This window comes from Heterodontus francisci, chromosome 29, assembly GCF_036365525.1.
Source record: "Heterodontus francisci isolate sHetFra1 chromosome 29, sHetFra1.hap1, whole genome shotgun sequence".
In the NCBI taxonomy this organism is placed as follows: Eukaryota; Metazoa; Chordata; class Chondrichthyes; order Heterodontiformes; family Heterodontidae; genus Heterodontus; species Heterodontus francisci.
Window position 1 is genome coordinate 23,257,025 of NC_090399.1, and position 26,018 is coordinate 23,283,042.

At 48.0% G+C, this 26,018-nt stretch overlaps 2 protein-coding genes across 10 annotated transcripts in view; one reads left to right on the forward strand and one right to left on the reverse strand.

Moving 5' to 3' along the window:
* LOC137346194 (E3 ubiquitin-protein ligase TRIM39-like) overlaps positions 1-26,018 on the reverse strand; it is a 38,036-nt gene that overhangs the window by 2,494 nt on the left and 9,524 nt on the right. For 3 of the 8 annotated variants that reach the window (XM_068009592.1, XM_068009590.1, XM_068009589.1), the window contains 6 exons: positions 21,800-21,911; positions 16,689-19,005; positions 15,226-15,321; positions 1,462-1,695; positions 1,341-1,363; positions 1,155-1,261 (listed from right to left, as the gene is read on the reverse strand). In XM_068009592.1, the coding sequence (XP_067865693.1) occupies positions 1,155-1,261; positions 1,341-1,363; positions 1,462-1,695; positions 15,226-15,321; positions 16,689-17,099 (871 nt within the window). In that variant the 5' untranslated portion in view covers positions 17,100-19,005; positions 21,800-21,911. The remainder of the gene's footprint in view (positions 1-1,154; positions 1,262-1,340; positions 1,364-1,461; positions 1,696-15,225; positions 15,322-16,688; positions 19,006-21,799; positions 21,912-26,018) is intronic. The other 5 variants (XM_068009593.1, XM_068009586.1, XM_068009588.1 and 2 more) reach the window with 2 other exon arrangements.
* Positions 21,160-26,018, forward strand: part of LOC137346193 (zinc-binding protein A33-like) — a 37,299-nt gene continuing 32,440 nt past the window's right edge. For both annotated transcript variants that reach the window (XR_010968677.1, XM_068009585.1), the window contains exons 1-2: positions 21,160-21,335; positions 23,356-23,820. Coding sequence is in view for 1 of the 2 variants with exons in the window: in XM_068009585.1 (XP_067865686.1) it covers positions 23,407-23,820 (414 nt within the window). In the remaining variant the exon portion in view is untranslated. The remainder of the gene's footprint in view (positions 21,336-23,355; positions 23,821-26,018) is intronic.

Genomic DNA, 26,018 nt, shown 5'->3' on the forward strand with positions numbered 1-26,018 from the left:
TTCCATGTGTGCAACCAAGGAGCTAAAAAATCTCATTGGCAACTTCACCCATTCGTGAACGCAGTAATACCTGAGGCAAATTCAGCCGCAAATTTACCACACTATCTTCGAAGGATATTCAAGGTGGCACCAGGCCTGTATGGTGAGAGGCAAAAGGCCATTCGTTCTCACTTGTGATAATTCATTCACATTAAAACTAAATAGCAAGGCGTATCTTCCAGTTCTCAGCCGCAGTTCAGTCGGTAGTGCTGTCACCTCTGTGTAAGAAGGTTGTACCTCTTCCCTACAAAGAGGGGCTGAATGTCCACATGGAACCTCTCCCACCTGCAGCACGTGCTGGCTGTTAGGTGTCAGCTCTGGCTCAGTTGGTAGCATTCTCGTCTCTGAGTCGGAAAGTCATTGGTGCAGGTCCCACTCTAGAGATTTGTGCACAAAGTCTAGGCTGATACTCCCAGTGCAGTACTGAGAGTGTGCTGCACTGTTGGTGGTGCTGTCTTTCCACTAAGAGTTGTTACATTTTCTGGCTTGTCCTTTTAAAATTTGTGGGCCTTGTCATTTTGAAATGGGCTATTCTAGGTGCTAGTGCCTCATTGGTAGGATAAATCCTAAATCTGTGCACAAAAATCTGCCAGTCTCAGCAACTTGAGATGCAGGAAAATGAATGGGACTTAAACGTTATGTAGACTTCCCCAAGCTTCTAACGTAGACATCAGTGCAACCCATAAAGACAAGAAATATGTATTACTGCTCTAAACCATTGATTTTGTTTTCCATTCTGGCCTGATTCAGACATCTTGTCTTCATGTCAATAGGGTCTGTAGATAATGCAGACCCGAGAACATTCACTGAGTAGAGTAAATCCTATTTTAGATATTTATTACTACACCAAGTGAATGCTATTGCTACAGAATGGAAAAACAGTTACGATACAAGGGAAAGTACATAGAGTAGATTTTCAACTTGACATCCGGGGCATAAACTGGCATTGTGGATTGGCTGACCATTATAGAAACCGCTCGGTTATCATTTCTGCTGCATTGAAAGAAAGTTTGAATATTTAAGCCCACCCCTCCTAGTGACTGAGTCAAGGTGGTGGGGATAGAGGGGTGTGGGGGGGTGGGGGAATGCAAGGAGAGGTGCACTCTGATTCTTACCTGGTTCGATTATTCTCCTCATCCGCTTCCACACTTTGAAAAACTGGAAGGGCTCACCAAACACTTTGACATCAACTTCCTCTGGCATCTGGGGTCCGAAATCACAGCTGGGAAAAGAGATTATGTGTGTGAGCAGCAGCAACGACAAAGGCATAGGACAGGTACATACAATGAGATGAGACACACCTGGTGAGAAAGTCTTTAACTCCCTAAACAGAGAGGGAAAAAAAAAACACAGAAATTAATGTCAAAACAGGTGTAATTCCCAAATCGGGCAAACTTTTTTTAATTCCATATTAGTTACTACCTTGAGTATGTCTGCAGCCTCTGTCAACTTTAGTCGTGTCTGTATCTCTGAAATTATTCCCTCAGTAGCCGACATTTCCTCCATAATTGCTTTGATGTTCTTCTCCAATCTCTTTAATATATTTTCTTCTTCTTCTCTCAGTTGATGTCTCATGGCCTCTTCTTGTTCAGTCAGGAACGTGTGCATCTTCTCAAATTCTTCTCTGATTTTCTCCATCAGCTGCTCCCCTTGTACCTGCAGTAAAGAAAATACCAGGCCCGGTGAACATTTGTACGATTGTGACAGAAGCGGCTCCCTTCTTGTCTAGACGAATTGTTGTGATCTGGAATTCACTGCCTGAAACAATGATGGAAGCAGATTCAACAGCTAAATAAGGAGAAACTGTTTCCACTGGCAAAAGGTCGGTAAGCACAGCACACTGATTTAAGATAACTGGCAAAAGAACCAGAGGGGAAATGACGAGGCATTTTTTACACACAGCGAGTTGGAATGTACTGCCTGAAGCTGATTCAGTAGAAACTTTCAAATGGATATTGATAGATACTTGAAAAGAAAAAGAAATGAGGGCTATAGAAAAAGAGCAGGGAACTGTGGCTAATCGTACGCCTCTTTCAAAGAGCCAGCACAGGCGTGATGGGCTGAATAGCCTCCTCCGAGCTGTAAGGTTCTATGATTCTAGTTTAATGGTGAGGAAAGCTTCTGTGCAGCAGTGCTACATGAACAACATCCGCAGCGAGATTTACAAATGCACATGGAAATTGAGAGAAAATGATGGCGTTGCATTCCCTTGGGCTCCTTGGCACAATGATGGGCGGGAACAGATTTTGTGGTGGGGCCTAATTAGCCCCGCCTCTTTTTCCTTCTCTGTTAAGTTACGGCCCACTTAAAGGCTGGCATGCGTATAGCCTTAGAAAAGCTGCTGATGTCTCAAGGAACCACAGAACAGTTACAGCACAGAGGGAGGTTATTCGGCCCATCGAGTCTGTGCTGGATCTCTGGAAGAGCATAATCAGCTAGACCCACTTCTGCACCCATTTCCCTTTATACCTGCAAACATTTTCTCTTCAGGTGCTTATCTAATTCCCTTTTGAAAGCCACAGTTGACTCTGCCTCCACCACACTCACAGGCAGTGCATTCCAGCTCCTAAGCACTCTCTGTGTAAAAATATTTTTCCTCATGTCGCCTTTGGTTCTTTTGCCAATCGCCTCTGGTTCTCGACACTTCCGTCAATGGAAGCAGATTCTGTCTGCTTACTCTGTCCAGATCCCTCATGATTTTGAACACCTTGATCAAATTTCCTCTCAACCTTCTGTTCTCCCAGAAGAACAGCCCCAGCTTCTCCAATCTATCCACTAACTGAAGTTCCTCATCCCTGGAATCATTCTCATAAATCTTGTCTGGACACCCTCTCTAAAGCCTTCACATCCTTTCTAAAGTGTGGTACTCAGAACTGGACACAATACTCCAGTTGAGGCCAAACCAGTGCTTTATAAATGTTCAGCATAATTTCCATTTCTCACATGATTTTCCACTGCCCCTTATCACGAGGGTAGTGCAGGCATTAAAATTTCAAAAAGGTCATGGTTTCCCTGCTGTAAAGTCAACATTTTAATTGCACAGGATTATATAGTATTTACAGCACAGAAACCGGCCATTTGACCCAACTGGTCTATGCTGGTATTTATGCTTCCTCCAACCTCCTTTTTATCCAAATACAAAGGCAGCATACTGAGGAAGTTGGCAAACTGAAATATGAACAGAAAATGCTGCACATACTCAGCAGGTCAGGCAGCATCTGTGGAGAGAGAGAGAGAAAACATTTCAGGTCGATGACTTTTCCTCGTAACTGCTAAATGTTACAGATGTAACAGGTTTTAAGCAAGTATTGGGGCAGGGAAAGGGGTGGGGTGTGGGAGACAAGAAAGGGAAGGTCTCTGATAGGGTGGAAGGCAGGAGAGATTAAATGACAAAAGGGATGATGGTGCAAAGCATCTGTTCTTGCTTAAAACCCTTTTGCACCTGCAACATTTTCTAGCTCTGACGGAAGGTCATTGACGTGAAATGTTAACTCTGTTTCTCCCTCCACAGTTGTTGACTTGAACCATAGAATCATTCCAGCACAGAAGGAGGTCACTTGGCCTGTCGCGTTCTGCTCAGTATTTCCATCATTTTCTGTTTACATTTCATCTAACCCTATCCGCATATCTTATTGCTTTCTCCCTCATGTACTCATCTACCTACACCGTATAATGCACCAATTCTATTTCCTTCAAATACCCCATATAGTAGTGAGTTCCACATTCTCACCACCCGCTGCGTAAAGTGTTTCCTAAATTCTTTACTGAATTTAAGAGTGACTGTCTTACAATGATGTGCCCCACAAGCGGAAACATTTTTTCTACGTCTATGCTAACAAACCCCTTCATAATTTTAAAGGCTTCTACCACATCACCCCTTGGCCTTCTTTCTAGCGGAAAGAGCCCCAGCATGTTCAATCTTCCCTGATAGTTATAACCTCTCAGTTCTGGTACCATCCTTGCAAATCTTTTTTGCTGCTTCTCCAGTGCGTCTACATCCTTTTTGATAATATGGAGGTTAGAACTATGCATTGTCCTCCAAGTGTGTTTTAACCACAATTGAGTTTCTTCATTCTGCCACTTTACAATGCAACCAGTCCATACAAAGCCACATTATAGGAAGGATGTGATTGCACTGGAGAGGGTGCAGAGGAGATTCACCAGGCTGGAGCATTTCAGCTATGAAGAGAGACTGGATAGGCTAGGGTTGTTTTCCTTAGAGCAGAGAAGGCTGAGGGGGACCTGACTGAGGTATACAAAACTTTGAGGGGCATAAATAGGAAGAAACTTTTTCCCTTAGTGAGATGTCAATAAAGCACAGATTTAAGGTAAAGGACAGGAGGTTTAGAGGGGATTTGAGGAAAGTTTTTTTCACCCAGAGGGTGGTTGGAATCTGGAACACACTGCCTGAAGAGGTGGTAGAGGCAGGAACCCTCACAACATTTAAGAAGTATTTAGATGAGCACTTGAAACTCCTCAGCATACAAGGCTACGGGCCAAGTGCTGGAAAATGGGATTAGCATAGATAGGTGCTTGATGGCCGGCATGGACATGATGGGCCGAAGGGCCTGTTTCTGTGCTGTATAACTCTATGACTCGAACAGGTTTTCTCAGACAGGTACCCCTGTTGCCCTGCTAATGATGCAGGCCATTGCCTGATTCAGGCAAGTGCCCTGACTACGGAATTTAGGTCAAGTTCAAAGGTCCCCAATAATGCTTAAGTAAATGCTCTCCATCCATTCAGATCTTCCCTCCCAAAAGAAAATTGTTGGCTGACATCTTTTTAAAGTGTCAGCTCTTGCAGCTGAGTCAGAATGGTTGTGGGATTGCATCCCACTCAAGCACAAAATCAAAGTTGATGCTCTCCAGTGCAGTAATGAGGGAGTGCTGCAGTGTCGGAGGTGCCGTCTTTCGGATAAGACGTTAAACCGAGGCTCCGTCTGCCCTCTAACATGGATGTCAAAATCCCATGGCACTATTTTGAAGAGCAGGGGAATTCTCCCCTGTGTCCCGGTCAATATTTGTCCCTCAACCAACATCACTCTCAGGTCATTATCACATTGCTGTTTGTGGGAGCTTGCTGTGCACAAATTGGTTGCTGCATTTCTTACATTACAATAATAAATATACTTCAAATGTATTTTATTGGCTGAAAATTGCTTTGGACCATCCTGAGGTCATGAAAGGCACTGTATAAATACAAGTCTTTCTGTTTTTAATAACCATATAAATAACTGAAAATAAAGATTTCAGGAGGGAAGCAGAAACAAATAAATGCAAATGCTTACATCTTAAACAAATACTTATAATACACCATGGGAAGAAAGGGAAAAAATATACATGGAATAAAAGGGACAGTGGCAGCATTGATATGAAGTTGGTTGAATGGTAGGAAACAATAGTAGTGAAAGGTTGTTTTTCAGCCTGGAGGAGGGTGTATAGTGGGGTTCCCCAGGGGTTGCTATTAGGATCATTGCTTTTCTTAATATAGACCTAGACTTGGGTGTACAGGGCACAATTTCATAATTTGCAGATGACACAAAATTGGGAAGTATAGTGAACTGTGAGGAGGATAGTGATAGACTTCAAGACGACATAGACAGGCTGGTAGAATGGGCAGACACATGGCAAATGAAATTTAATGCAGAGAAGTGTGAAGTGATACATTTTGGTAGGAAGAATGAGGAGAGACAATATAAACTAAGGGGTACAATTCTAAAGGGGGTACAGGAGCAGAGGGGCCTGGAGGTTTATAGGCACAAATCATTGAAGGTGGCAGGGCAGGTTGAGGAAGTGGTTTAAAAATCATATTTTTAGAATTAGAATTAGAATTAGAATATTACAGCGCAGTACAGGCCCTTCGGCCCTCGATGTTGCGCCGATCATCTGACCTACACTATTCCATTTACATCCATATGTCTATCCAATGACCACTTAAATGCCCTTAAAGTTGGCGAGTCTACTACTGTTGCAGGCAGGGCGTTCCACGCCCCTACTACTCTCTGCGTAAAGAAACTACCTCTGACATCTGTCCTATATCTTTCACCCCTCAACTTAAAGCTATGTCCCCTCGTGTTTGCCATCCTCATCCAAGGAAAAAGACTCTCACTATCCACCCTATCTAACCCTCTGATTATCTTGTATGTCTCTATTAAGTCACCTCTCCTCCTCCTTCTCTCTAACGAAAACAACCCCAAGTCCCTCAGCCTTTCCTCGTAAGACCTTCCTTCCATACCAGGCAACATCCTAGTAAATCTCCTCTGCACCCTTTCCAAAGCTTCGACATCCTTCCTATAATGCGGTGACCAGAACTGCACGCAATACTCCAGGTGCGGCCTCACCAGAGTTTTGTACAGCTGCATCATGACCCCGTGGCTCTGAAACTCGATCCCCCTACTAATAAAGGCTAACACACCATATGCCTTCTTAACAGCCCTATTAACCTGGGTAGCAACTTTCAGGGATTTATGTACCTGGATACCAAGATCTCTCTGCTCATCTACACTACCAAGAATCTTCCCATTAGCCCAGTACTCTGCATTGCTGTTACTCCTTCCAAAGTGAATCACCTCACACTTCTCCGCATTAAACTCCATTTGCCATCTCTCAGCCCAGCTCTGCAGCCTATCAATGTCCCTCTGTACCCTACAACACCCTTCGACACTATCCACAACTCCACCGACCTTCGTGTCATCCGCAAATTTACTAACCCACCCTTCTACACCCTCATCCAGGTCGTTTATAAAAATGACAAACAGCAGTGGCCCCAAAACAGAACCTTGCGGTACACCACTAGTAACTAAACTCCAGGATGAACATTTGCCATCAACCACCACCCTCTGTCTTCTTTCAGCTAGCCAATTTCTGATCCAAAGCTCTAAATCACCTTCAACCCCATACTTGCGTATTTTCTGCAATAGCCTACCGTGGGGAACCTTATCAAACGCCTTACTGAAATCCATATACACCACATCCACGGCTTTACCCTCATCCACCTGTTTGGTCACCTTCTCGAAAAACTCAATAAGGTTTGTGAGGCACGACCTACCTTTCACAAAACCGTGCTGACTATCGCAAATGAACTTATTCTTTTCAAGATGATTATAAATCCTGTCTCTTATAACCTTTTCCAACATTTTACCCACAACCGAAGTAAGGCTCACAGGTCTATAATTACCAGGGCTGTCTCTACTCCCCTTCTTGAACAAGGGGACAACATTTGCTATCCTCCAGTCCTCCGGCACTACTCCTGTCGACAATGACGACTTAAAGATCAACAACAACGGCTCTGCAATCTCCTCCCTGGCTTCCCAGAGAATCCTAGGATAAATCCCATCTGGCCCAGGGGACTTATCTATTTTCACTCTTTCCAAAATTGCTAACACCTCCTCCTTGTGAATCTCAATCCCATCTAGCCTAGTAGGCTGTATCTCAGTAATCTCCTCGGCAACATTTTCTTTCTCTACTGTAAATACTGACGAAAAATATTCATTTAACGCTTCCCCTATCTCCTCTGATTCCGCACACAACTTCCCACTACTATCCTTGATTGGCCCTGTTCTAACTCTTATCATTCGTTTATTCCTGATATACCTATAGAAAGCCTTAGGGTTTTCTTTGATCCTATCCGCCAATGACTTCTCGTGTCCTCTCCTTGCTCTTCTTAGCCCTCCCTTTAGATCCTTCCTGGCTAGCTTGTAACTCTCAAGCGCCCTAACTGAGCCTTCACGTCTCATCCTAACATAAGCCGCCCTCTTCCTCTTGACAAGCGCTTCAACTTCTTGAGTAAACCACGGCTCCCTTGCTCGACAACTTCCTCCCTGCCTGACAGGTACATACTTATCAAGGACACGCATTAGCTGCTCCTTGAATAAGCTCCACATTTCGTTTGTGCCCATCCCCTGCAGTTTCCTTCCCCATCCTACACATCCTAAATCTTGCCTAATCGCGTCATAATTTCCTTTCCCCCAGCTATAATTCTTGCCCTGCGGTATATACCTGTCCCTGCCCATCGCTAAGGTAAACCTAACCGAATTGTGATCACTATCGCCAAAGTGCTCACCTACATCTAAATCAAACACCTGGCCGGGTTCATTACCCAGTACCAAATCCAATGTGGCATCGCCCCTGGTTGGCCTGTCCACATACTGTGTCAGAAAACCCTCCTGCACACACTGGACAAAAACAGACCCATCTAAAGTACTCGAACTATAGTATTTCCAGTCAATATTTGGAAAGTTAAAGTCCCCCATAACCACTACCCTGTTACTCTCGCTCCTGTCGAGAATCATCTTCACTATCCTTTCCTCTACATCTCTGGAACTATTCGGAGGTCTATAGAAAACTCCCAACAGGGTGACCTCTCCTCTCCTGTTTCTAACCTCGGCCCAGACTACCTCAGTAGACGAGTCCTCAAACGTCCTTTCTGCCGCTGTAATACTTTCCTTGATTAACAATGCCACACCCCCCCCTCTTTTACCCTCTTCTCTGTTCTTTCTGAAACATCTAAATCCCAGAACCTGCAACATCCATTCCTGCCCCTGCTCTACCCATGTCTCCGAAATGGCCACAACATCAGGATCCCAGGTACCAACCCATGCTGCAAGCTCACCCACCTTATTCCGGATGCTCCTGGCGTTGAAGTAGACACACTTTAAACCAAGTTCTTGCTTGCCAGTGCCCTCTTGCGTCCCTGTAACCTTATCCCCTACCTCACTACTCTCAACAGCCTGGACACTGGCACTGCAATTTAGGTTCCCATTCCCCTGCTGATTTAGTTTAAACCCCCCCGAAGAGCACTAACAAATCTCCCCCCCAGGATATTGGTACCCCTCTGGTTCAGGTGAAGACCATCCTGTTTGTAGAGGTCCCACCTACCCCAGAAAGAGCCCCAATTATCCAGGAAACCAAAACCCTCCCTCCTACACCATCCCTGCAGCCACGTGTTCAACTCCTCTCTCTCCCTATTCCTCTCTTCGCTAGCACGTGGCACAGGCAACAACCCAGAGATAACAACTCTGGTTGTTCTCGCTCTAAGCTTCCACCCTAGCTCCCTGAATTTCTGCCTTAAATCCCCATCTCTCTTCCTACCTATGTCGTTGGTGCCTATGTGGACCACGACTTGGGGGTGCTCCCCCTCCCCCTTAAGGATCCCAAAAACACGATCGGAGACATCACGTACCCTGGCACCTGGGAGGCAACACACCAACCGTGAGTCTCTCTCGTTCCCACAGAACCTCCTATCTGTTCCCCTAACTATGGAGTCCCCAATGACTAATGCTCTGCTCCTCTTCCCTTTTCCCTTCTGAGCAACAGGGACAGACTCTGTGCCAGAGACCTGCACCCCATTGCTTACCCCTGGTAAGTCGTCCCCCCCAACAGTATCCAAAACGGTATACCTGTTGTTGAGGGAAACGGCCACAGGGGATCCCTGCACTGCCTGCTGGTTCCCTTTCCTTCCCCTGACGGTAACCCATCTACCTACTTCTTTTACCTGAGGTGTGACTGCCTCCCTATAACTCCTGTCAATAATCCCCTCCGCCTCCCGAATGATCCGAAGTTCATCCAGCTCCAGCTCCAGTTCCCTAACGCGGTCTGCGAGGAGCTGGAGTTGGGTGCACTTCCCGCAGATGCAGTCAGCAGGGACACTCTTGGCGACCCCTACCTCCCACATTCTGCAGGAGGAACATACAACTGCCTTTACCTCCATTCCCACTATTCTAGATTCCCAATAAATCTACTGAAAAACCAAACGAAAAAAAAAGTCAAAACTTGTTCGCTTAGCAATCCGACGGACTGAAGTTTTAAATAAAAAGCTTACCTTATCAACACCCTAGAGTCCTTTTTTTTTGGTTAGAGGAGGAGGGTGGGTGGGAGACACTACACGTGTAGTGTCTCGGGTACTGCCACTGCCCAAATAAATAGTTTTCCCCTACCCAGCAGTCCCCGGTCCTCCGAAACAAAAAAGGGATTAACTTGTAACTTACTGAAATTGACCGCTCAGCTGAAAGTCCGCTCCGCACCCCGTTCTATCAAGGCTGCTCCTCGCAAAAGACAAAGATTTTAAAACTGCCCAAATAAATAGTTTTCCCCTACCCAGCAGTCCCCGGTCCTCCGAAACAAAAAAGGGATTAACTTGTAACTTACTGAAATTGACCGCTCAGCTGAAAGTCCGCTCCGCACCCCGTTCTATCAAGGCTGCTCCTCGCAAAAGACAAAGATTTTAAAACTGCCCAAATAAATAGTTTTCCCCTACCCAGCAGTCCCCGGTCCTCCGAAACAAAAAAGGGATTAACTTGTAACTTACTGAAATTGACCGCTCAGCTGAAAGTCCGCTCCGCACCCCGTTCTATCAAGGCTGCTCCTCGCAAAAGACAAAGATTTTAAAACTGCCCAAATAAATAGTTTTCCCCTACCCAGCAGTCCCCGGTCCTCCGAAACAAAAAAGGGATTAACTTGTAATTTACTGAAATTGACCGCTCAGCTGAAAATCCGCTCCGCACCCCGTTCTATCAAGGCTGCTCCTCGCAAAAGACAAAGATTTTAAAACTGCCCAAATAAATAGTTTTCCCCTACCCAGCAGTCCCCGGTCCTCCGAAACAAAAAAGGGATTAACTTTTAATTTACTGAAATTGACCGCTCAGCTGAAAGTCCGCTCCGCACCCCGTTCTATCAAGGCTGCTCCTCGCAAAAGACAAAGATTTTAAAACTGCCCAAATAAATAGTTTTCCCCTACCCAGCAGTCCCCGGTCCTCCGAAACAAAAAAGGGATTAACTTGTAATTTACTGAAATTGACCGCTCAGCTGAAAGTCCGCTCCGCACCCCGTTCTATCAAGGCTGCTCCTCGCAAAAGACAAAGATTTTAAAACTGCCCAAATAAATAGTTTTCCCCTACCCAGCAGTCCCCGGTCCTCCTATGGGGCCCTGGGCTTTATAAGTAGAGGCATAGAGTAAAAAGGTAAAGAAGTTAAGGGGAACTTTATAAAACACTTGTAGAGCATCAACAGGAATATAGTGTGTAATTCTGGACACCACACTTTAGGAAGGATGTGAAGGATTAGAGACGGTGCAGAATAGCTCCAGGGATGAGGGATTTCAGTTAAGTGGATAGATTGGAGAAGCTGGGGTTTTTCTCCCCAGAGCAGAAAAGGTTGAGAGAGGATTCAATAGAGGTGAGAATCTGTTCACATTGACGGAAGGATCGAGAACCAGAGGACACTGATTTAAAGTGATTGGCAAAAAAAACAAAAGACGACGGGTGTCACGCTTACGAGAAGTGTGATGATGAAAATTACAGACTAAAACTGAAGTTATAAAACAACTTAACTTTGCCTTTTTAAGAAAATGGACACTGTATTCAAACATTGCCACACTGTGAGAGAAAAGAATACCTTCAAAGCTAAGAGGTGTCAACTGCACCCATGCTAAACCCATCCTGAAACATTCCTGAATTGAATGGGTTCTACTGAAACAAAGGCCAGAATTTTACATTGGGCAGGAAGTCTCACTCACCGGCCAAAAAGTCAGCCGCGAGCCCACCTCCATCGGGCCTGGGAGCCACGCTATTTTACGTTCCCCAGGCCCTTATTTGACCTTGGGTAGGACTTCCGCCCCTCTGAGGCAAGAAATCCTGCCCCCAAGAACTGCCGGCCAATCAGCAAGCCAGCAGCTTTCCGGCCCAGCAGCGCCACCAGGAGCCAATGAGAGGAGCAAGAGGGAAGTCAGCCCCTAAAAAAACGTTAAGTATGTGAGGCCTTGGCGGGGACAATCGGCTGTGCCCCGGCGAGGCAAAGTGTGTCGGTTGAGGGGGGGTGGAATGTAGTGCAGTGGGTGCAGTTGGGCCATTGGGTGGGGGGGGGGGGTGCCCTCTGTGGGGCACAGGGTACCCAATCAGGAGGATCCCACCCCCCTCCCCCCAGCCCGCAAGGAAGCCACCAGGTTTTACTGTGCCGTCCTGGGTGTCCTGAGATGATCCTTAAGTAGCAGTACATTGGCCACTTAAGGGCCTTAATTGTCCTGGGCCGGGCCAGGCCATTCCTTGACATCGCTGCCCCTTGTAATATTACAGCAGGGGCCGGAAGGTGACAGGAATGTACCCCCCCCCCCCCTCCCACCTCCCACTCAATTTAACGACCACCCGCCTCCAGCCCGCTCCTGTGGGTGGGGAGCGGGAGTGGGGGTGGGCGCGTAACATTCCGGCCAGTTAAGTTATGAAGTGAGAACATCATAACCGGATTATTCCCATCCTGGGCCATTGTGTGATCACCATGATGTTGTGACAAATGTTTTACCTTAAAATAAGACAGCCCTCAAAGAGAGAGGCTCCCAGAAAAGCTGCATCATCAAACTGCTTGTCCAGCTAAGGGGCTGGGAGAAGATCCAGCGAACCATAAGGGTGGCTCCCTGCTGTAAAATTCTACATTTTTAACTTGCACAGCGGTGAAATTGGAAGTGGCCCTCTGTCTTCAAACTGTACTTTCAACCAAGGGAGAAACCTACAAACACCTCAGGCTTGCAACCAACGGGAACTCGACTTCCGAGAGAACTCAACAGCTTTAGAGTGAACCCCGAAACCTGAAATCACTTGAAAATCACTTACCCCCTTTTCCTCTCTATCTGTCTCTTCTTGCGTGTGCGAGTGATGTGTGAGTGGATACGGTTGCAACAATTTCAGGATAAGGCATATCGTTCAATAAATGATTGATCTTCAATTTGAAACCTACAAGAAAACCTGTCGCTCTTTGTTTATTTGACAAATAAAACACCAAGGGGTTAAACCCGAATAACACAAAAAACATTTGCTGCGGTCAGCTGAGAGTTAAACAGTGGGAATGACCCATATGTTACATTCCAGAAAGCTTGTTATGCAAGGGTAATACTGGACCCTATATTTACTCAGTTTCTCATTGATTGTGCAGAGCAACATGTAACTCCTCACTCAAAACTTCCAGCAGCCTCAATGAGTATCTGCTTATAAGTGCTCAACGAAGACCCCAATTAACACCTTTCACCTGCATATAAACAAACCATGGGCACACAATTAACAGATTAACACCATACCCTTCACCACGTGGTCAGAACTCAGCCAATGGTTACGATAGGGATACACTTCCTGAAAGGGTGATGGAGATTCAATCATGGCTTTCAAAAGGGAATTGGATAAGCACCTGAGGGGCAAAAATTTACAAGGCTCTACAGGGAGAGGGTGGGAGAGAGTGAGACTAACTAAACTGTTCTTGGAGAGAGCTGGAATGGGCTCCATGGGCCGAATGATCTCCTTCTGTGCTGCTACGATTCTATTTAAATAACTGGGAATAAGAGTCTTTTAGGGGAGTAGAGAGCCGAACAAATATACTTGCATCTTAAATGTCAGCCATGGCTCAGTATAGCACTCTCATCTCTGACTCTCCTACCTTGGAGAATTGTGCATTAAAGTTGGGCTGACGCTCCAGTGCAGGACTGAGGGAGTACTGCACTGCTGGAGGAGCCACCTTTCAACTGAGATGTTAAACTGAGGTCCCATCTGCCCTGTCCCCAGAGCAATATTCAAAGAAGAGCAGGGGAGTTCTCCACAGTGTCCCGGCCAATATTTATCTCTTAACATACACCACTTGTAAAAACACAGATTCATTGGTCATTAATACATTGCTGTTTGTAGGAATTTGCTGTGTGCAAATTAGTTTCCACATTTCTCTATGTTACACCAGTGACTATACTTCAAACATATTTCATTAGCTGTAAAGGGCTTTGTGATTTCCTGAGGTCATGTCAATGCAAATGTTTGTAAAATTATAGGTAAATAGGATTACAAATGTTGTATCTGAGATGCATGTCATTCAGTTGGTTTAAGGAGTGTAATATTTTACCTCATGTCAGTCACATGGTACATTGTTTAAGTAATTTTGCTGTAATGCAGAACTGGGTGAAAGGCTGCCATGCTTAGGCTGTGGTCAAACTACACTAAGCATCAATAACCGTGCTCCAAGGCCTAGAGCAATTCTACGGAAGAACAAATGAATGGCTGAACCCACAGTCCATTTGCAGCTCCAGCTATCTGCAAACTCTGTTTAAATGACTTTGAAGTGTAATTTTACAAGTCCATGCACCATTTGAGGAGCCTTGTCCTAATGGGAACACATACTGGAAATACAGGCAAACACTGTCCACAATTTTCTTTAAATACGAATGAGTCAGTGCGCTGGGAATACGTAATGTATTCAATTATCCCCTTAAATATAGATAGAGAATTCTGAAAATACTCAGCAGGTCAGGCAGCACCTAGTGGAGCAAGAAACCGAGTGAACTGGAAAGTGTTACAGATGTTACAGGCTTTACGCAAGAACAGGTGCAAGGGAAGATTTACTTGTACTTCTTTCAATTTAGTTACTGAATTTGCTGCTCACAATGCTGTTCTCCTCTAGACTGGAGAGACCAAATGCAGAATGGGTGATCGCTTCGCTGAACGCCTCTATTCAGACTGCAAGTGTGACCCTGAACTTCCGGTTACCCTGATTATTTTAATTCTGCGCTCCACTCCCACCCTGACCTCTCTGTCCTTGGCCTCCTACACTGTTCTAATGAAGCTCGAGGAACAGCACCTCATCTTTCAATAAGAAACGTCACAGCACTCTGGACTCCACATTGAGTGCAACAATTTCAGATCATAACTGCTGTTTCAGACGGCAGATGCTGGTAATAATTCTGCGGTTGCCATTTACAGCTCTTCCAGACCCATCTTTTCCTCCTTCACCTGTCCCATTACCATCCTCTTTTGTCTCGATCACCATCCCTCTTAGCATTTAAATCACTCCTGCCTTCCACTCTATCACAGACCTTCCCTTTTGTTCTTTGCTCTCCTCCCTCCTTTCCCCGCACCTGTACTTGCTGAAAAGCTGTTACATTTTCCCAGTTTCGACGGTCACTGACCTGAAACATAAACACTGTTGCTCTCTCCGCCTATGTTGACATATCGCAAAGTATTTCCAACATTTTCTGTTTATTTTTCAGATTTCCAGCGTCTTCAGTATTTTGTCATTTTTTGAAACTCTTTAATGCCCTGGACCCACTTCAAGAAGACCCACCACCACCATTTAAAGTCCACTAGAAATGGACAATAAATCCCAGCCTTGACCATATCCCGTGAGTAATTTTTTTTTTTAAATTAACAGTGGAATTGATTTTTTTACCTTCAGTTCGTCCATCTTTGCCTCTTCTTTCTTTTTGTTTTCAATCACTTCCTCCATTTTCCTTTCCAACAAATCCAAAGCTATTTCAAATTCTTCCTGGAACATTTAATGTATTTAAGTTGTATGAATGAATGAGAGTTCCAGTAAAACCAATAACCTGAGTGTAATTATTGGATCAGACGTACTTCATCAGTTCAGTCAACAGTGTGACAGCCAATGTAGGAAAACACTTTGCGTTGGAACCTGAACAATATCAATTAGGAACCATTGATGTTCCTTAGACATATCTCAGTGTCAGGATAACCACGTGCAATGCTAGGCACTGGGACACCTCATATACACAGCCAGGCACTGCGTTACCCCCGTATATATAGTCAGACACTGGGTTACCCCATATACATAGCTAGACAATGGAATACCCTTATATACATAGTCAGACACTGGGTTACCCCATATACATAGCTAGACAATGGAATACCCTCATATACATGGATAGACACTGGGATACCCCATATACATAGCTAGAGACTGAGATATACCATATACATAGCTAGACACTGGGTTACCCCCCATATATGTAGCTTGAGACTGGGATACCCCATATTCAAGGCTAGACACTGGGATACCCCATATGCATGGCTAGAGACTGAGATACACCATGTACATAGCCAGGCACTGGGTTAGCCCCCGTATACATAGCTAAAGATGTTCCCTGTAAGCTGTGCAGCCACACAGCAACCTGAAAATCCCTATACAGGCCACACACACGTCAGCCTCTTTAAGTTTCTGTTCATGCATTGCTGTGCACAAAATTTTAAAGGGGCCGTGCACTTTAAAAAAAAAAAATCACCCATGCACACCCCAAAATTTTAGAGGGAATCGAGTTGGAGGAGGTTACAAAGATGGGGAGGAGCAAGGCCATGGAAAGATTTGAGCACGAGGGTGAGAATTTTAAAATCAAGCTCCCTGACAACACTATGAGTGTACGTACACCACTTGGACTGCAGCGGCTCAAGAAGGCGGCTCACCATCACCTTCTCGAGGCCAATTAGGGATGGGAAATAAAATCTGGCCTTGCCAGCACTGCCTGCATCCCAGGAATAAATAAAAACAATGGGGCGTTACTGGATCAGAAGCCAAAGTGGATTAAACCCACCCTCTTTCTTCCCCCCCCCCACCTTTCTTTCCTCCTCCTCTCCCATTCTCTCCTATCCTATCCCTGTTCCCTACCTCTCTCCCTTCTCCCCTGTCCCTCTCCCCCCCTACCTCTCCATTCATTCTCTTTATACTTATTCTTCCTCTCCTACCCTCCTCTTTCCCCTTGCTATATTTCTTCCCTCCTCTGTCTACCTCTCCTTTAACTCTCCTACCTCTCTTTCTCCTCTCCCCTCTATTCCTCCTACCCAACCCCATTTCTCCCCTTCTCAATATCTACCTGTGCCAGTCGGGTAATGATCCATTACCTTGTATATCTGGGCAGCCTCTTTTATAGCAACAACATGGTGAGTTTGATGCTCTGAGCTCCAGCAGTCCACACAGATCGCTTGCTGCTCTTCCATACAGAACATCTTCAGCTTCTCCTTGTGTTCCTCACAGTAAATCTCCTCCACCCGCTGGGTCACCTTCTCCTGCAGCAGTCTGAGCTTCTCCACAACATTGCCCAGGGTCCGAGCCGACCTGACGTTCCTCTGAGTGAAGAGCTGCCGACACTGGGGGCAGGAAACATCTCCCGGGACCTTCTCCCAGCTCTGAGAGATGCAGCTTCTGCAGAAATGATGCTCACATTCCAGAGACACCGGGTCGGTGAACATCTCCAGGCAGATGGCACAGGTTAGTTCATGTGTGAGATCCCCCATCTCTTTCCCTGATGCCATTCCACAGCTTGTTGTTCATCTGCCTTTTAGTTTTAACTTTCAGTTCTGCTTCTGAAAAACATTCCCACCCTTTCTGAAATATCACATGGTTCAGAATCAAGAAAGTTCGTGTTTTTCCCCTGAGTCATCAACAAACATAATTAGACCCAATTGGCAACAAATCAAAGTTCAGACAGGAAATACATTCCAAAAAGTGCTTTTCTAAAGGGTCAAGGAAATAAGAATGGAAAATTCATTGAAACAAGAGATGGATTAAGAAGAGGTGATAATGGTTCACCTCCTTTCAGATGCTCTTTAAAACATATCTCGGACCAAGATTTTGGCAATCTGTCCTAATATCTCCTTAAATGGCTCAGTGCCAAATACAGTTTGTTAACTCTGCTGAGAAGCATCTTGAATGTTCTCCTCACTTAAAGCTGTTGTTTTTGTTGTTGGAGAATGTCGAAGAGAAAATGGACATGGGTTCAGGTGGTTGAGATCTAAATCCGTTAAACTCCTTTTGCCTTGTATCATGATCCCTTTTGCTATTTAATCACTCCCGCCCTCCACTCTAACACGGACCATGCAGTCACGGGGAGAACTTGCAAACTCCACACAGGCAGTACCCAGAACCGAACCCAGGTCGCTGGAGCTGTGAGGCTGCGGTGCTAACCACTGCGCCGCCCCCAGTCGTTCATCTCCAGCATTTTCCAGTTCTGGTGAAAGATCATTGACCTGAAACATCCATACTTTTAAACGGAGGGGCGGTGCGTTCACCATTTTAAGAAACCCAGACAGTAGGAATGTCCAGAAAAGAACTTTATGACGCTGCTGGCTGACCTTAGACTCCAAGAACAGAATACACACTTCAGAAAACAGATAGAACCTACATTTATATGGCATCTTTCACAACCCCAGGACGTTCCAAAGGGCTTCACACTAATAAAGTATTATTGAAGTGTTGTCACTGTTGTGGTGAAAGGTAGCAGCCATATTGTGCACAGGAAGGCCCTGTAAACAGCACTGAGATCAAGGCCAGATAATCCTGTTTTACTAATATTAGTTCAGAGATAAATGTTGGCCAGGGCATCAAGGAGAAATCTCCTGCTCTTTATCGAATTATATCCTTTATAGCCACCTGAGAGATCAGGTATAATGTATCATCGAAAGGATGGCACCTCTGATAGTGTAGACCTCCATCAGTACTGCACAGGAATGCCAGCCTAGATTAGGTGCTCAAGTCTCTTGAGTGGAATCTGATCGCCCGAGCTTCTGACTCCCCAGAAGGGGGTGAATTTCCATGAGGGTTCTCCCGCTCATCTGAGGAAAGCTCAGTGGAAGTGCCACAGAAATCCCAGTCTTTATATTCCTAGAGTCCCCTGTTGATTTACTCACCACTTCTCCTCAACAAGAAGTTGTATTTACATAGCATCTTTTAAGATAGTAAGACATCCCAAGGTGCTTCACAGGAGCGTGATCGAATAAAATTTGACCAGTGTTATCAGCCTCCATCACCCTGTCTTGACATTCACCATCCCTTTTGAGCCTCATCCAGTTCCCCATCTTTACCACTGTCAGCGTCATGGTAACCAGTTTCTCTGGGTTTGACTTGTGAATACACTGTTTTCTTGGACCAGCTTTCCCTTGTTCCTTTACAGTCCACTGGATTCTGAAGGTTAATGGGGAGTTTTGAAGAGCGGTGGAGGTGGGGATGGTGGGAGCGTGTGTGACACTTTTTACATCGAATACATAGCATTTTACAGGACAGAAACAGGTCATTCAGTCCAATAGGTTGTCAGTGTTGAGTCCACATGAGCCTCCACCCGTCTTACTTCATTTCACCTTGTCAACATACGCTTCTATTTCGGGCTCCCTCATGCACTTAAAAACAAGAAATGCTGGAACCACTCAGCAGGTCTGGCAGCATCTGTGAAAAGAGAAGCAGAGTTAACGTTTCGGGTCAGTGACCCTTCTTCAGAACTGACAAATATTGGAAAAGTCACAGGTTATAAGCAAGTGAGGTGGGGGTGGGGCAAGAGATAACAAAGGAGGAGTAGATTGGACCAGGCCACATAGCTGAATTTTGCTTTTATTATCCCTCATGTACTTATCTGGCTACCCCTAAAATGCATCCTAGTTATTCGCCTCAACCACTCCAGTAGTTCCACATTCTCGGCACTGTCTGAGTAAACTTCTCTCCTGAATACCTTATTGTGTTTGTTTGTTATATTATTAGCTATTTCTTAAATGTATATTTTATATTTATGGCCCCGAGTGACCCTTGATCTCAATGTTTGTTTTCTACAGCAGGAGTTGATAACCTATGACCATGGAAACCATCTTCCGTGCCACCCCCACTTTTTTCCCTCCCCTCCTGAAAGTGCAGTCAGCTCGACACTGTCTCGAACAAAAGAGACCGCTCAATCGGCAGCACTTCCTCCACCATAAACGTCCACTCCCTCCACCGTGGCTGCACTGTGTGCTATCGACAAGAGCACAGCAAACTTGCCAAACGTGCAGCCTATACTACCGAGAAAGACAAGATCAGCAGGCGCATGGGAACACCCACCAACACCAAATGACCCATGAGGTCATACACCATTCTGGCTTGGACATCTATAACCGCCATTCCTTCATCATTGCTGAGTCAAAATCCTGGAACTCCCACTCTAACAGCATTGTGGGTGTATCTACACCACATGGACTGTTGCAGTTTAAGAGGATGGTCCACCACCACCTCCTTATGGGCAAGAAATGCTGGCCTTGCCAGTGATGCCACATCCCAAGGGTAAATTTTTTAAATGTTTGGGGTACACTTTTGCATCCGGTGATCATTTGTTGGTGTCTTGTCCGAGTGGCCATTCTGCATGCCTCATCCTGCACAATGGGTAAGACATTCCACCTTGTGAAAGTCAAAGCCAAGTCGCTCCTCAACAGCACTGTAACGCCAAGGGGGACAGGGGTCGGTACTGCAGCGCCGTGCCCCCTTTGGTGGCTGGGATCGGTACTGCAGCGCCATTGGTGGCTGGGATCGGTACTGCAGCACCATTGGTGGCAGGAGTCGGTACGGCAGCGCCGTGGCCCCTTTGGTGGCTGGGATCGGTACTGCAGCGTCATTGACGGCGGGGGTCGGTACTGCAGCGCCTTTGGCGGCAGGGATCGGTACTGCAGCGCCGTGGGCGGTTTGGCGGCAGAGATCGGTACTGTAGCGCCGTGGGCCCTTTGGCGGCAGGGATCGGTACTGCAGCACCATTGACGGCAGTGGTCGGTACTGCAGCGTCATTGACGGCAGGGGTGGGTACTGCAGCGCCATTGGTGGCTGGGATCGGTACTGCAGCACCATTGGCGGCAGGGGTCAGTACTGCAGCGCCTTTGGCGGCAGGGATCGGTACTACGGCAGCGCCGTGGCCCATTTGGTGGCTGGGATCGGTACTGCAGCGTCATTGACGGCAGGGGTCGGTACTGCAACGCCTTTGGCGGCAGGGATCGGTACTGCAGCGCCGTGGGCCCTTTGGCGGCAGGGATCGGTACTGCAGCACCATTGGTGGCAGGGATCGATACTGCAGCGCCGTGGCCCCTTTGGCGGCAGCGATCGGTACTGCAGCGTCATTGACGGCAGGGGTCGGTACTGCAACGCCTTTGGCGGCAGGGATCGGTACTGCAGCGCCGTGGGCCCTTTGGCGGCAGGGATCGGTACTGCAGCGCCGTGGGCCCTTTGGCGGCAGGGATCGGTACTGCAGTGCTGTGGGCCCTTTGGCGGCAGGGATCGGTACTGCAGCGTCATTGACGGCAGGGGTCGGTACTGCAGCACCATTGGCGGCAGGGATCGGTACTGCAGCACCATTGACGGCAGGGATACTGCAGCGCCGTGGGCCCTTTGGCGGCAGGGATCGGTACTGCAGCGTCGTGGGCCCTTTGGCGGCAGGGATCGGTACTGCAGCGCCGTGGGCCCTTTGGCGGCAGGGATCAGTACTGCAGCACCATTGACGGCAGGGATCGATACTGCAGCGCCGTGGCCCCTTTGGCGGCAGGGATCGGTACTGCAGCACCATTGACGGCAGGGATCGATACTGCAGCGCCGTGGCCCCTTTGGCGGCAGGGATCGGTACTGCAGCACCATTGGCGGCAGGGGTCGGTACGGCAGCGCCGTGAAGCCCACAATCCCAGGGGAGAGGGTTTCGTCACTTCCAGAGAATGGGCAGGAGGGAAACATTGTGACAGTGAATGAAAGAAGGTTGTGTGTAAAAGGAACTGAAGGTTTGTTTTCAGAGCGCCTTCCTTCGCAGCCAGATGCTAACATTGGGTTAAACTGGGAAATGAAAGTGAAAGCACCTTTTCCCTGCAGTTTGCAAAGTGTGAATGTGGCGTGTGCAGAAGTTTGAATAAGTGACGGTGGTGCTGGCAGAGGCAGTGCTGCATCTTAAACAACAGCCCAGGAGATTCCAAAATTCGCTTATGAATTGAGAAACTTTTAATTTGTTTGCAAAGTTTTGTGAGGAGTGTCTATGCCCATGCACAGTGTTTATGCGTAAAGATGTTGATTTGTAAACACCTACTGCAAACTTTATGAGGGGGAAAAAAGTGTTTTGGGAGCGTGGTGGCATATATCGACAGCACAGGGACTTTTTCTTTTAAATAACATTGCTGAAATTACTTAAAATGGCGATTTAAACAGTAGCTGTTTGAAACATAAACTCCAGAGCTGAGCTGAGGGAAGTTACCTTGTGGGCCAGGGTCCATTACCCAAAGCAACAGTCGAATCTGGAAAATCAAGGCTGCCTTTAAGTTCCCCTCACCCTCGAAATTTTGAACTATCACAAGGGTTTCATTTTACTGTAATCAAAGCAGAAAATGCTGGAAAATTGCATCAGGTTATGAGAGAAACAGTTAATTCCGGTTGATAACCTTTCACCAGAAGTTTGCTTGATAGAAAATATATCAAGCTAAGTTTAGTTTAGAGATACAACACTGAAACAAGCCCTTCGGCCCACCATCTGAGTCTGTGCCAACCATCAACCACCCATTTATACTAATCCTACACTAATCCCATATTCCTACCACATCCCCACCTGTCCCTATATTTCCCTACCACCTACCTATACTAGGGGGAATTTATAACGGCCAATTTACCTATCAACCTGCAAGTCTTTGGCATGTGGGAGGAAACCGGAGCACCCAGAGGAAACCCACGCAGACACAGGGAGAACTTGCAAACTCCACACAGGCAGTACCCAGAATTGAACCCGGGTCGCTGGAGCTGTGAGGCTGCGGTGCTAACCACTGCGCAATTGTACATATGTGAATGTACATTATTTAACAGAATTTGTGTTTTAAATATTCTTGAGTAGGAAACTATAGTTATGGGGAGGGCACTTGCTCTGGGATTATTTTCACTGGAGGCAGGATGAGATTTAATTAAGGTTTTTAAAATTATGAAGTGAGTTGACAGAAAATGAGACTGATGGGGTCTCAGTGATAAAATGTCATCAATTGAGAAAATTTCAGAAATGTATTTACATAGAGTTGTTGGAGCATCGAATGTTTTGCCGCAGGGAGAGGTTGAAGCAGTGACCATTGCATTTTGGGACAAGTTGTTGAAATATTTGAAGCAGAGAAAAATATATGATTTTGGGGGGGGGGGAGTAGGCGTACAGTGGGGTTAGACTTTGATTGCTCGAGCAAAGATGTGATGGGCCTAATGGCCTCTTTCTATGTTGTCAGTTTTAGTAAGAAAGAACTTTAATTTACTGGGTGGCTTTCATGTCATTGGGATGTCCCAGAGTGTTTTACAGCCAATGAAGTGCCATCTAAAGTATAGTCACTGTTGTTCTGTAGGAAATGGAGCAGATCATTTGCGCACAGCAAGGTCCCACAGCCAGTAATGACTAGATAATGTGTTTTTAAGGGACAGAACTTTTGGGTACTAGGGAGAACGCCCCTGCTATTCTTCAAAATAGTGCTGGGGGATCTTATATGTTTACCAAAGAGGACTGGGACCGACCATGGTTCAACACCACCTCGTAAAGACGGTTCCTCTGACAGTGCAGCACTGTCAGTACCGGGCGGGAGTGTCAGCCCAGATTATGGGGTCAAGTCTCTGGAGTGCGGGTTGAATCCAAAGCCTCCTGACGCAGGTGAACGTGCTACCCACTAAGCAGTAGCTGACAGTTTGCGATTAAAAGTTCCACTTAATCTGAAATGAAGGTGACTGGGAAGGTCATAGTGAGGATGTGTATTAATTTTGATTTTTTTTTATATATATATAACTGTTTTTAAGGTGGATATTTGAGAAGGATTGGAAGGATATTCTTTCCAAGTTGGGTTGAGAATGGCAACTGGTCAGCATGTCAACCGACTCTTTGGTGAAGTGACCTGCTCCATCTGCCTGGATTTCTTCCAGGAGCCAGTGGCACTGGAGTGCGAACACAACTTCTGCCGGCTCTGCATCTCCCGAAGTTGGGAGCAGGGAGGCACCTTCTACTCCTGCCCCGAGTGCCGGGAGGAGTTCCGTGAGAAGAAGCTGAAGCCCAACCGCATGCTGGCCAACATCGTGGAGGGGGTAAGGGAGCTGAAACTGGAGCCTCACCAGGGCCACCCTGCCTTCTATTGCCAGCGGCACGAGGAACGCCGCAAGCTCTTCTGCCAGGACTGCCAGGAGGCCATCTGTGTGGTGTGCTCGTGTGCCAGGGAGCATCGGGGCCACAGCTTCATCCCCGTTGAGGAGGCTGCTGTTCTCTACAAGGTGAGAGGTGTGGATGCACAGGGGCAGGGAGAGGGGTGTGGGACATAAAGGGGGCAGAGGGAGGGGTGTGGGACATAAAGTGGGCAGGGAGAGGGGTGCGGGACATAAAGGGGGCAGGGAGAGGCGTGAGGGACATGCAGGGGGCAGGGAGAGGGGTGTGGGACATGCAGGGGGCAGGGAGAGGGGGGAGATAACATACAGGGGGCAGGGAGAGGGGTGCGGGACATAAAGGAGGCAGGGAGAGGGGTGTGGGACATAAAGGAGGCAGGGAGAGGGGGGAGATAACATACAGGGGGCAGGGAGAGGGGTGCAGGACATAAAGGAGGCAGGGAGAGGGGTGTGGGACATAAAGGAGGCAGGGAGAGGGGTGTGGGACATAAAGGAGGCAGGGAGAGGGGTGTGGGACATAAAGGAGGCAGGGAGAGGGGTGCGGGACATAAAGGGGGCAGGGAGAGGGGTGAGGGACATGCAGGGGGCAGGGAGAGGGGTGTGGGACATGCAGGGGGCAGGGAGAGGGGGGAGATAACATACAGGGGGCAGGGAGAGGGGTGCGGGACATAAAGGAGGCAGGGAGAGGGGTGCGGGACATAAAGGAGGCAGGGAGAGGGGTGTGGGACATAAAGGAGGCAGGGAGAGGGGGGAGATAACATACAGGGGGCAGGGAGAGGGGTGCAGGACATAAAGGAGGCAGGGAGAGGGGTGTAGGACATAAAGGAGGCAGGGAGAGGTGTGTGGGACATAAAGGAGGCAGGGAGAGGGGGGAGATAACATACAGGGGGCAGGGAGAGGGGTGCAGGGCATAAAGGAGGCAGGGAGAGGGGTGTGGGACATAAAGGAGGCAGGGAGAGGGGTGTGGGACATAAAGGAGACAGGGAGAGGGGTGTGGGACATGCAGGGGGCAGAGGGAGGGGTGAGGGACATATAGGGGGCAGGGAGAGGGGTGTGGGACATGCAGGGGGCAGGGAGAGGTGCGGGACATACAGGGGGCAGGAAGAGGGGTGCAGGACATACAGGGGCAGGGAGAGGGGTGTGGGACATGCGGGGGGCAGAGGGAGGGGTGAGGGACTTGCAGGGGGCAGGGAGAGGGGTGTAGGACATGCGGGGGGCAGAGGGAGGGGTGAGGGGCATGCAGGGGGCAGGGAGAGGGGTGTGGGACATGCGGGGGCAGAGGGAGGGGTGAGGGACATGCAGGGGGCAGGGAGAGGGGTGTAGGACATGCGGGGGGCAGAGGGAGGGGTGAGGGGCATGCAGGGGGCAGGGAGAGGGGTGTGGGACATGCGGGGGCAGAGGGAGGGGTGAGGGACATGCAGGGGGCAGGGAGAGGGGTATGGGACATGCGGGGGGCAGAGGGAGGGGTGAGGGACATGCAGGGGGCAGGGAGAGGGGTGCGGGACATTAAGGGGGCAGGGAGAGGGGTGCGGGATATACAGGGAGCAGGGAGAGGGGTGCGGGACATTAAGGGGGCAGGGAGAGGGGTGCGGGACGTACAGGGGGCAGGATTGGGGTGCGGGACGTACAGGGAGCAGGGAGAGGGGTGCAGGACGTACAGGGGGCAGGATTGGGGTGCGGGACGTACAGGGACCAGGATTGGGGTGCGGGACGTACAGGAGGCAGGGAGCGGGGAGCGGGACGTACAGGGGGCAGGAGTGGGGTGTGGGACCTGCGGGGGGCAGGGAGAGGGGTGTTGAATGTACAGGAGGCAGGGAGAGGGGTGCGGGACATGCAGGGGGCAGGGAGTGCGGTGTGGGATATACAGGGGGCAGGGAGAGGCCTGTGGGACATAGAGGGTGCAGGGAGAGTGGTGTGGGACGTACAGGGGGCAGGGAGAGGGGTGTTTGATATACAGGGGGCAGGGAGAGTGGTGCAGGACATGCGGGGGGGCAGGAGTGGGGTCCAGGACGTACAGGGGGCAGGAGTTGTGTGCGGGGCGTACAGGGAGCAGGTAGAGAGATGTGACATATGCAGGGCTAGGGAGTGGGGTGTGAGATACATATGGGGCAGGGAGAGGGGTCTGGGATGTGCAGGGGGCAGGGAGAGCGGTGTGTGACGTACATGGGGCAGGGGGAGGGGACTGGGACAAACAGGGTGTAGGGACAGGGGTCTGGGACAAACAGGGTGTAGGGACAGGGGTCTGGGACAAACAGGGTGTAGGGACAGGGGTGCGGGACATACAGGGTGCAGGGAGGGGGTTGCTGGAG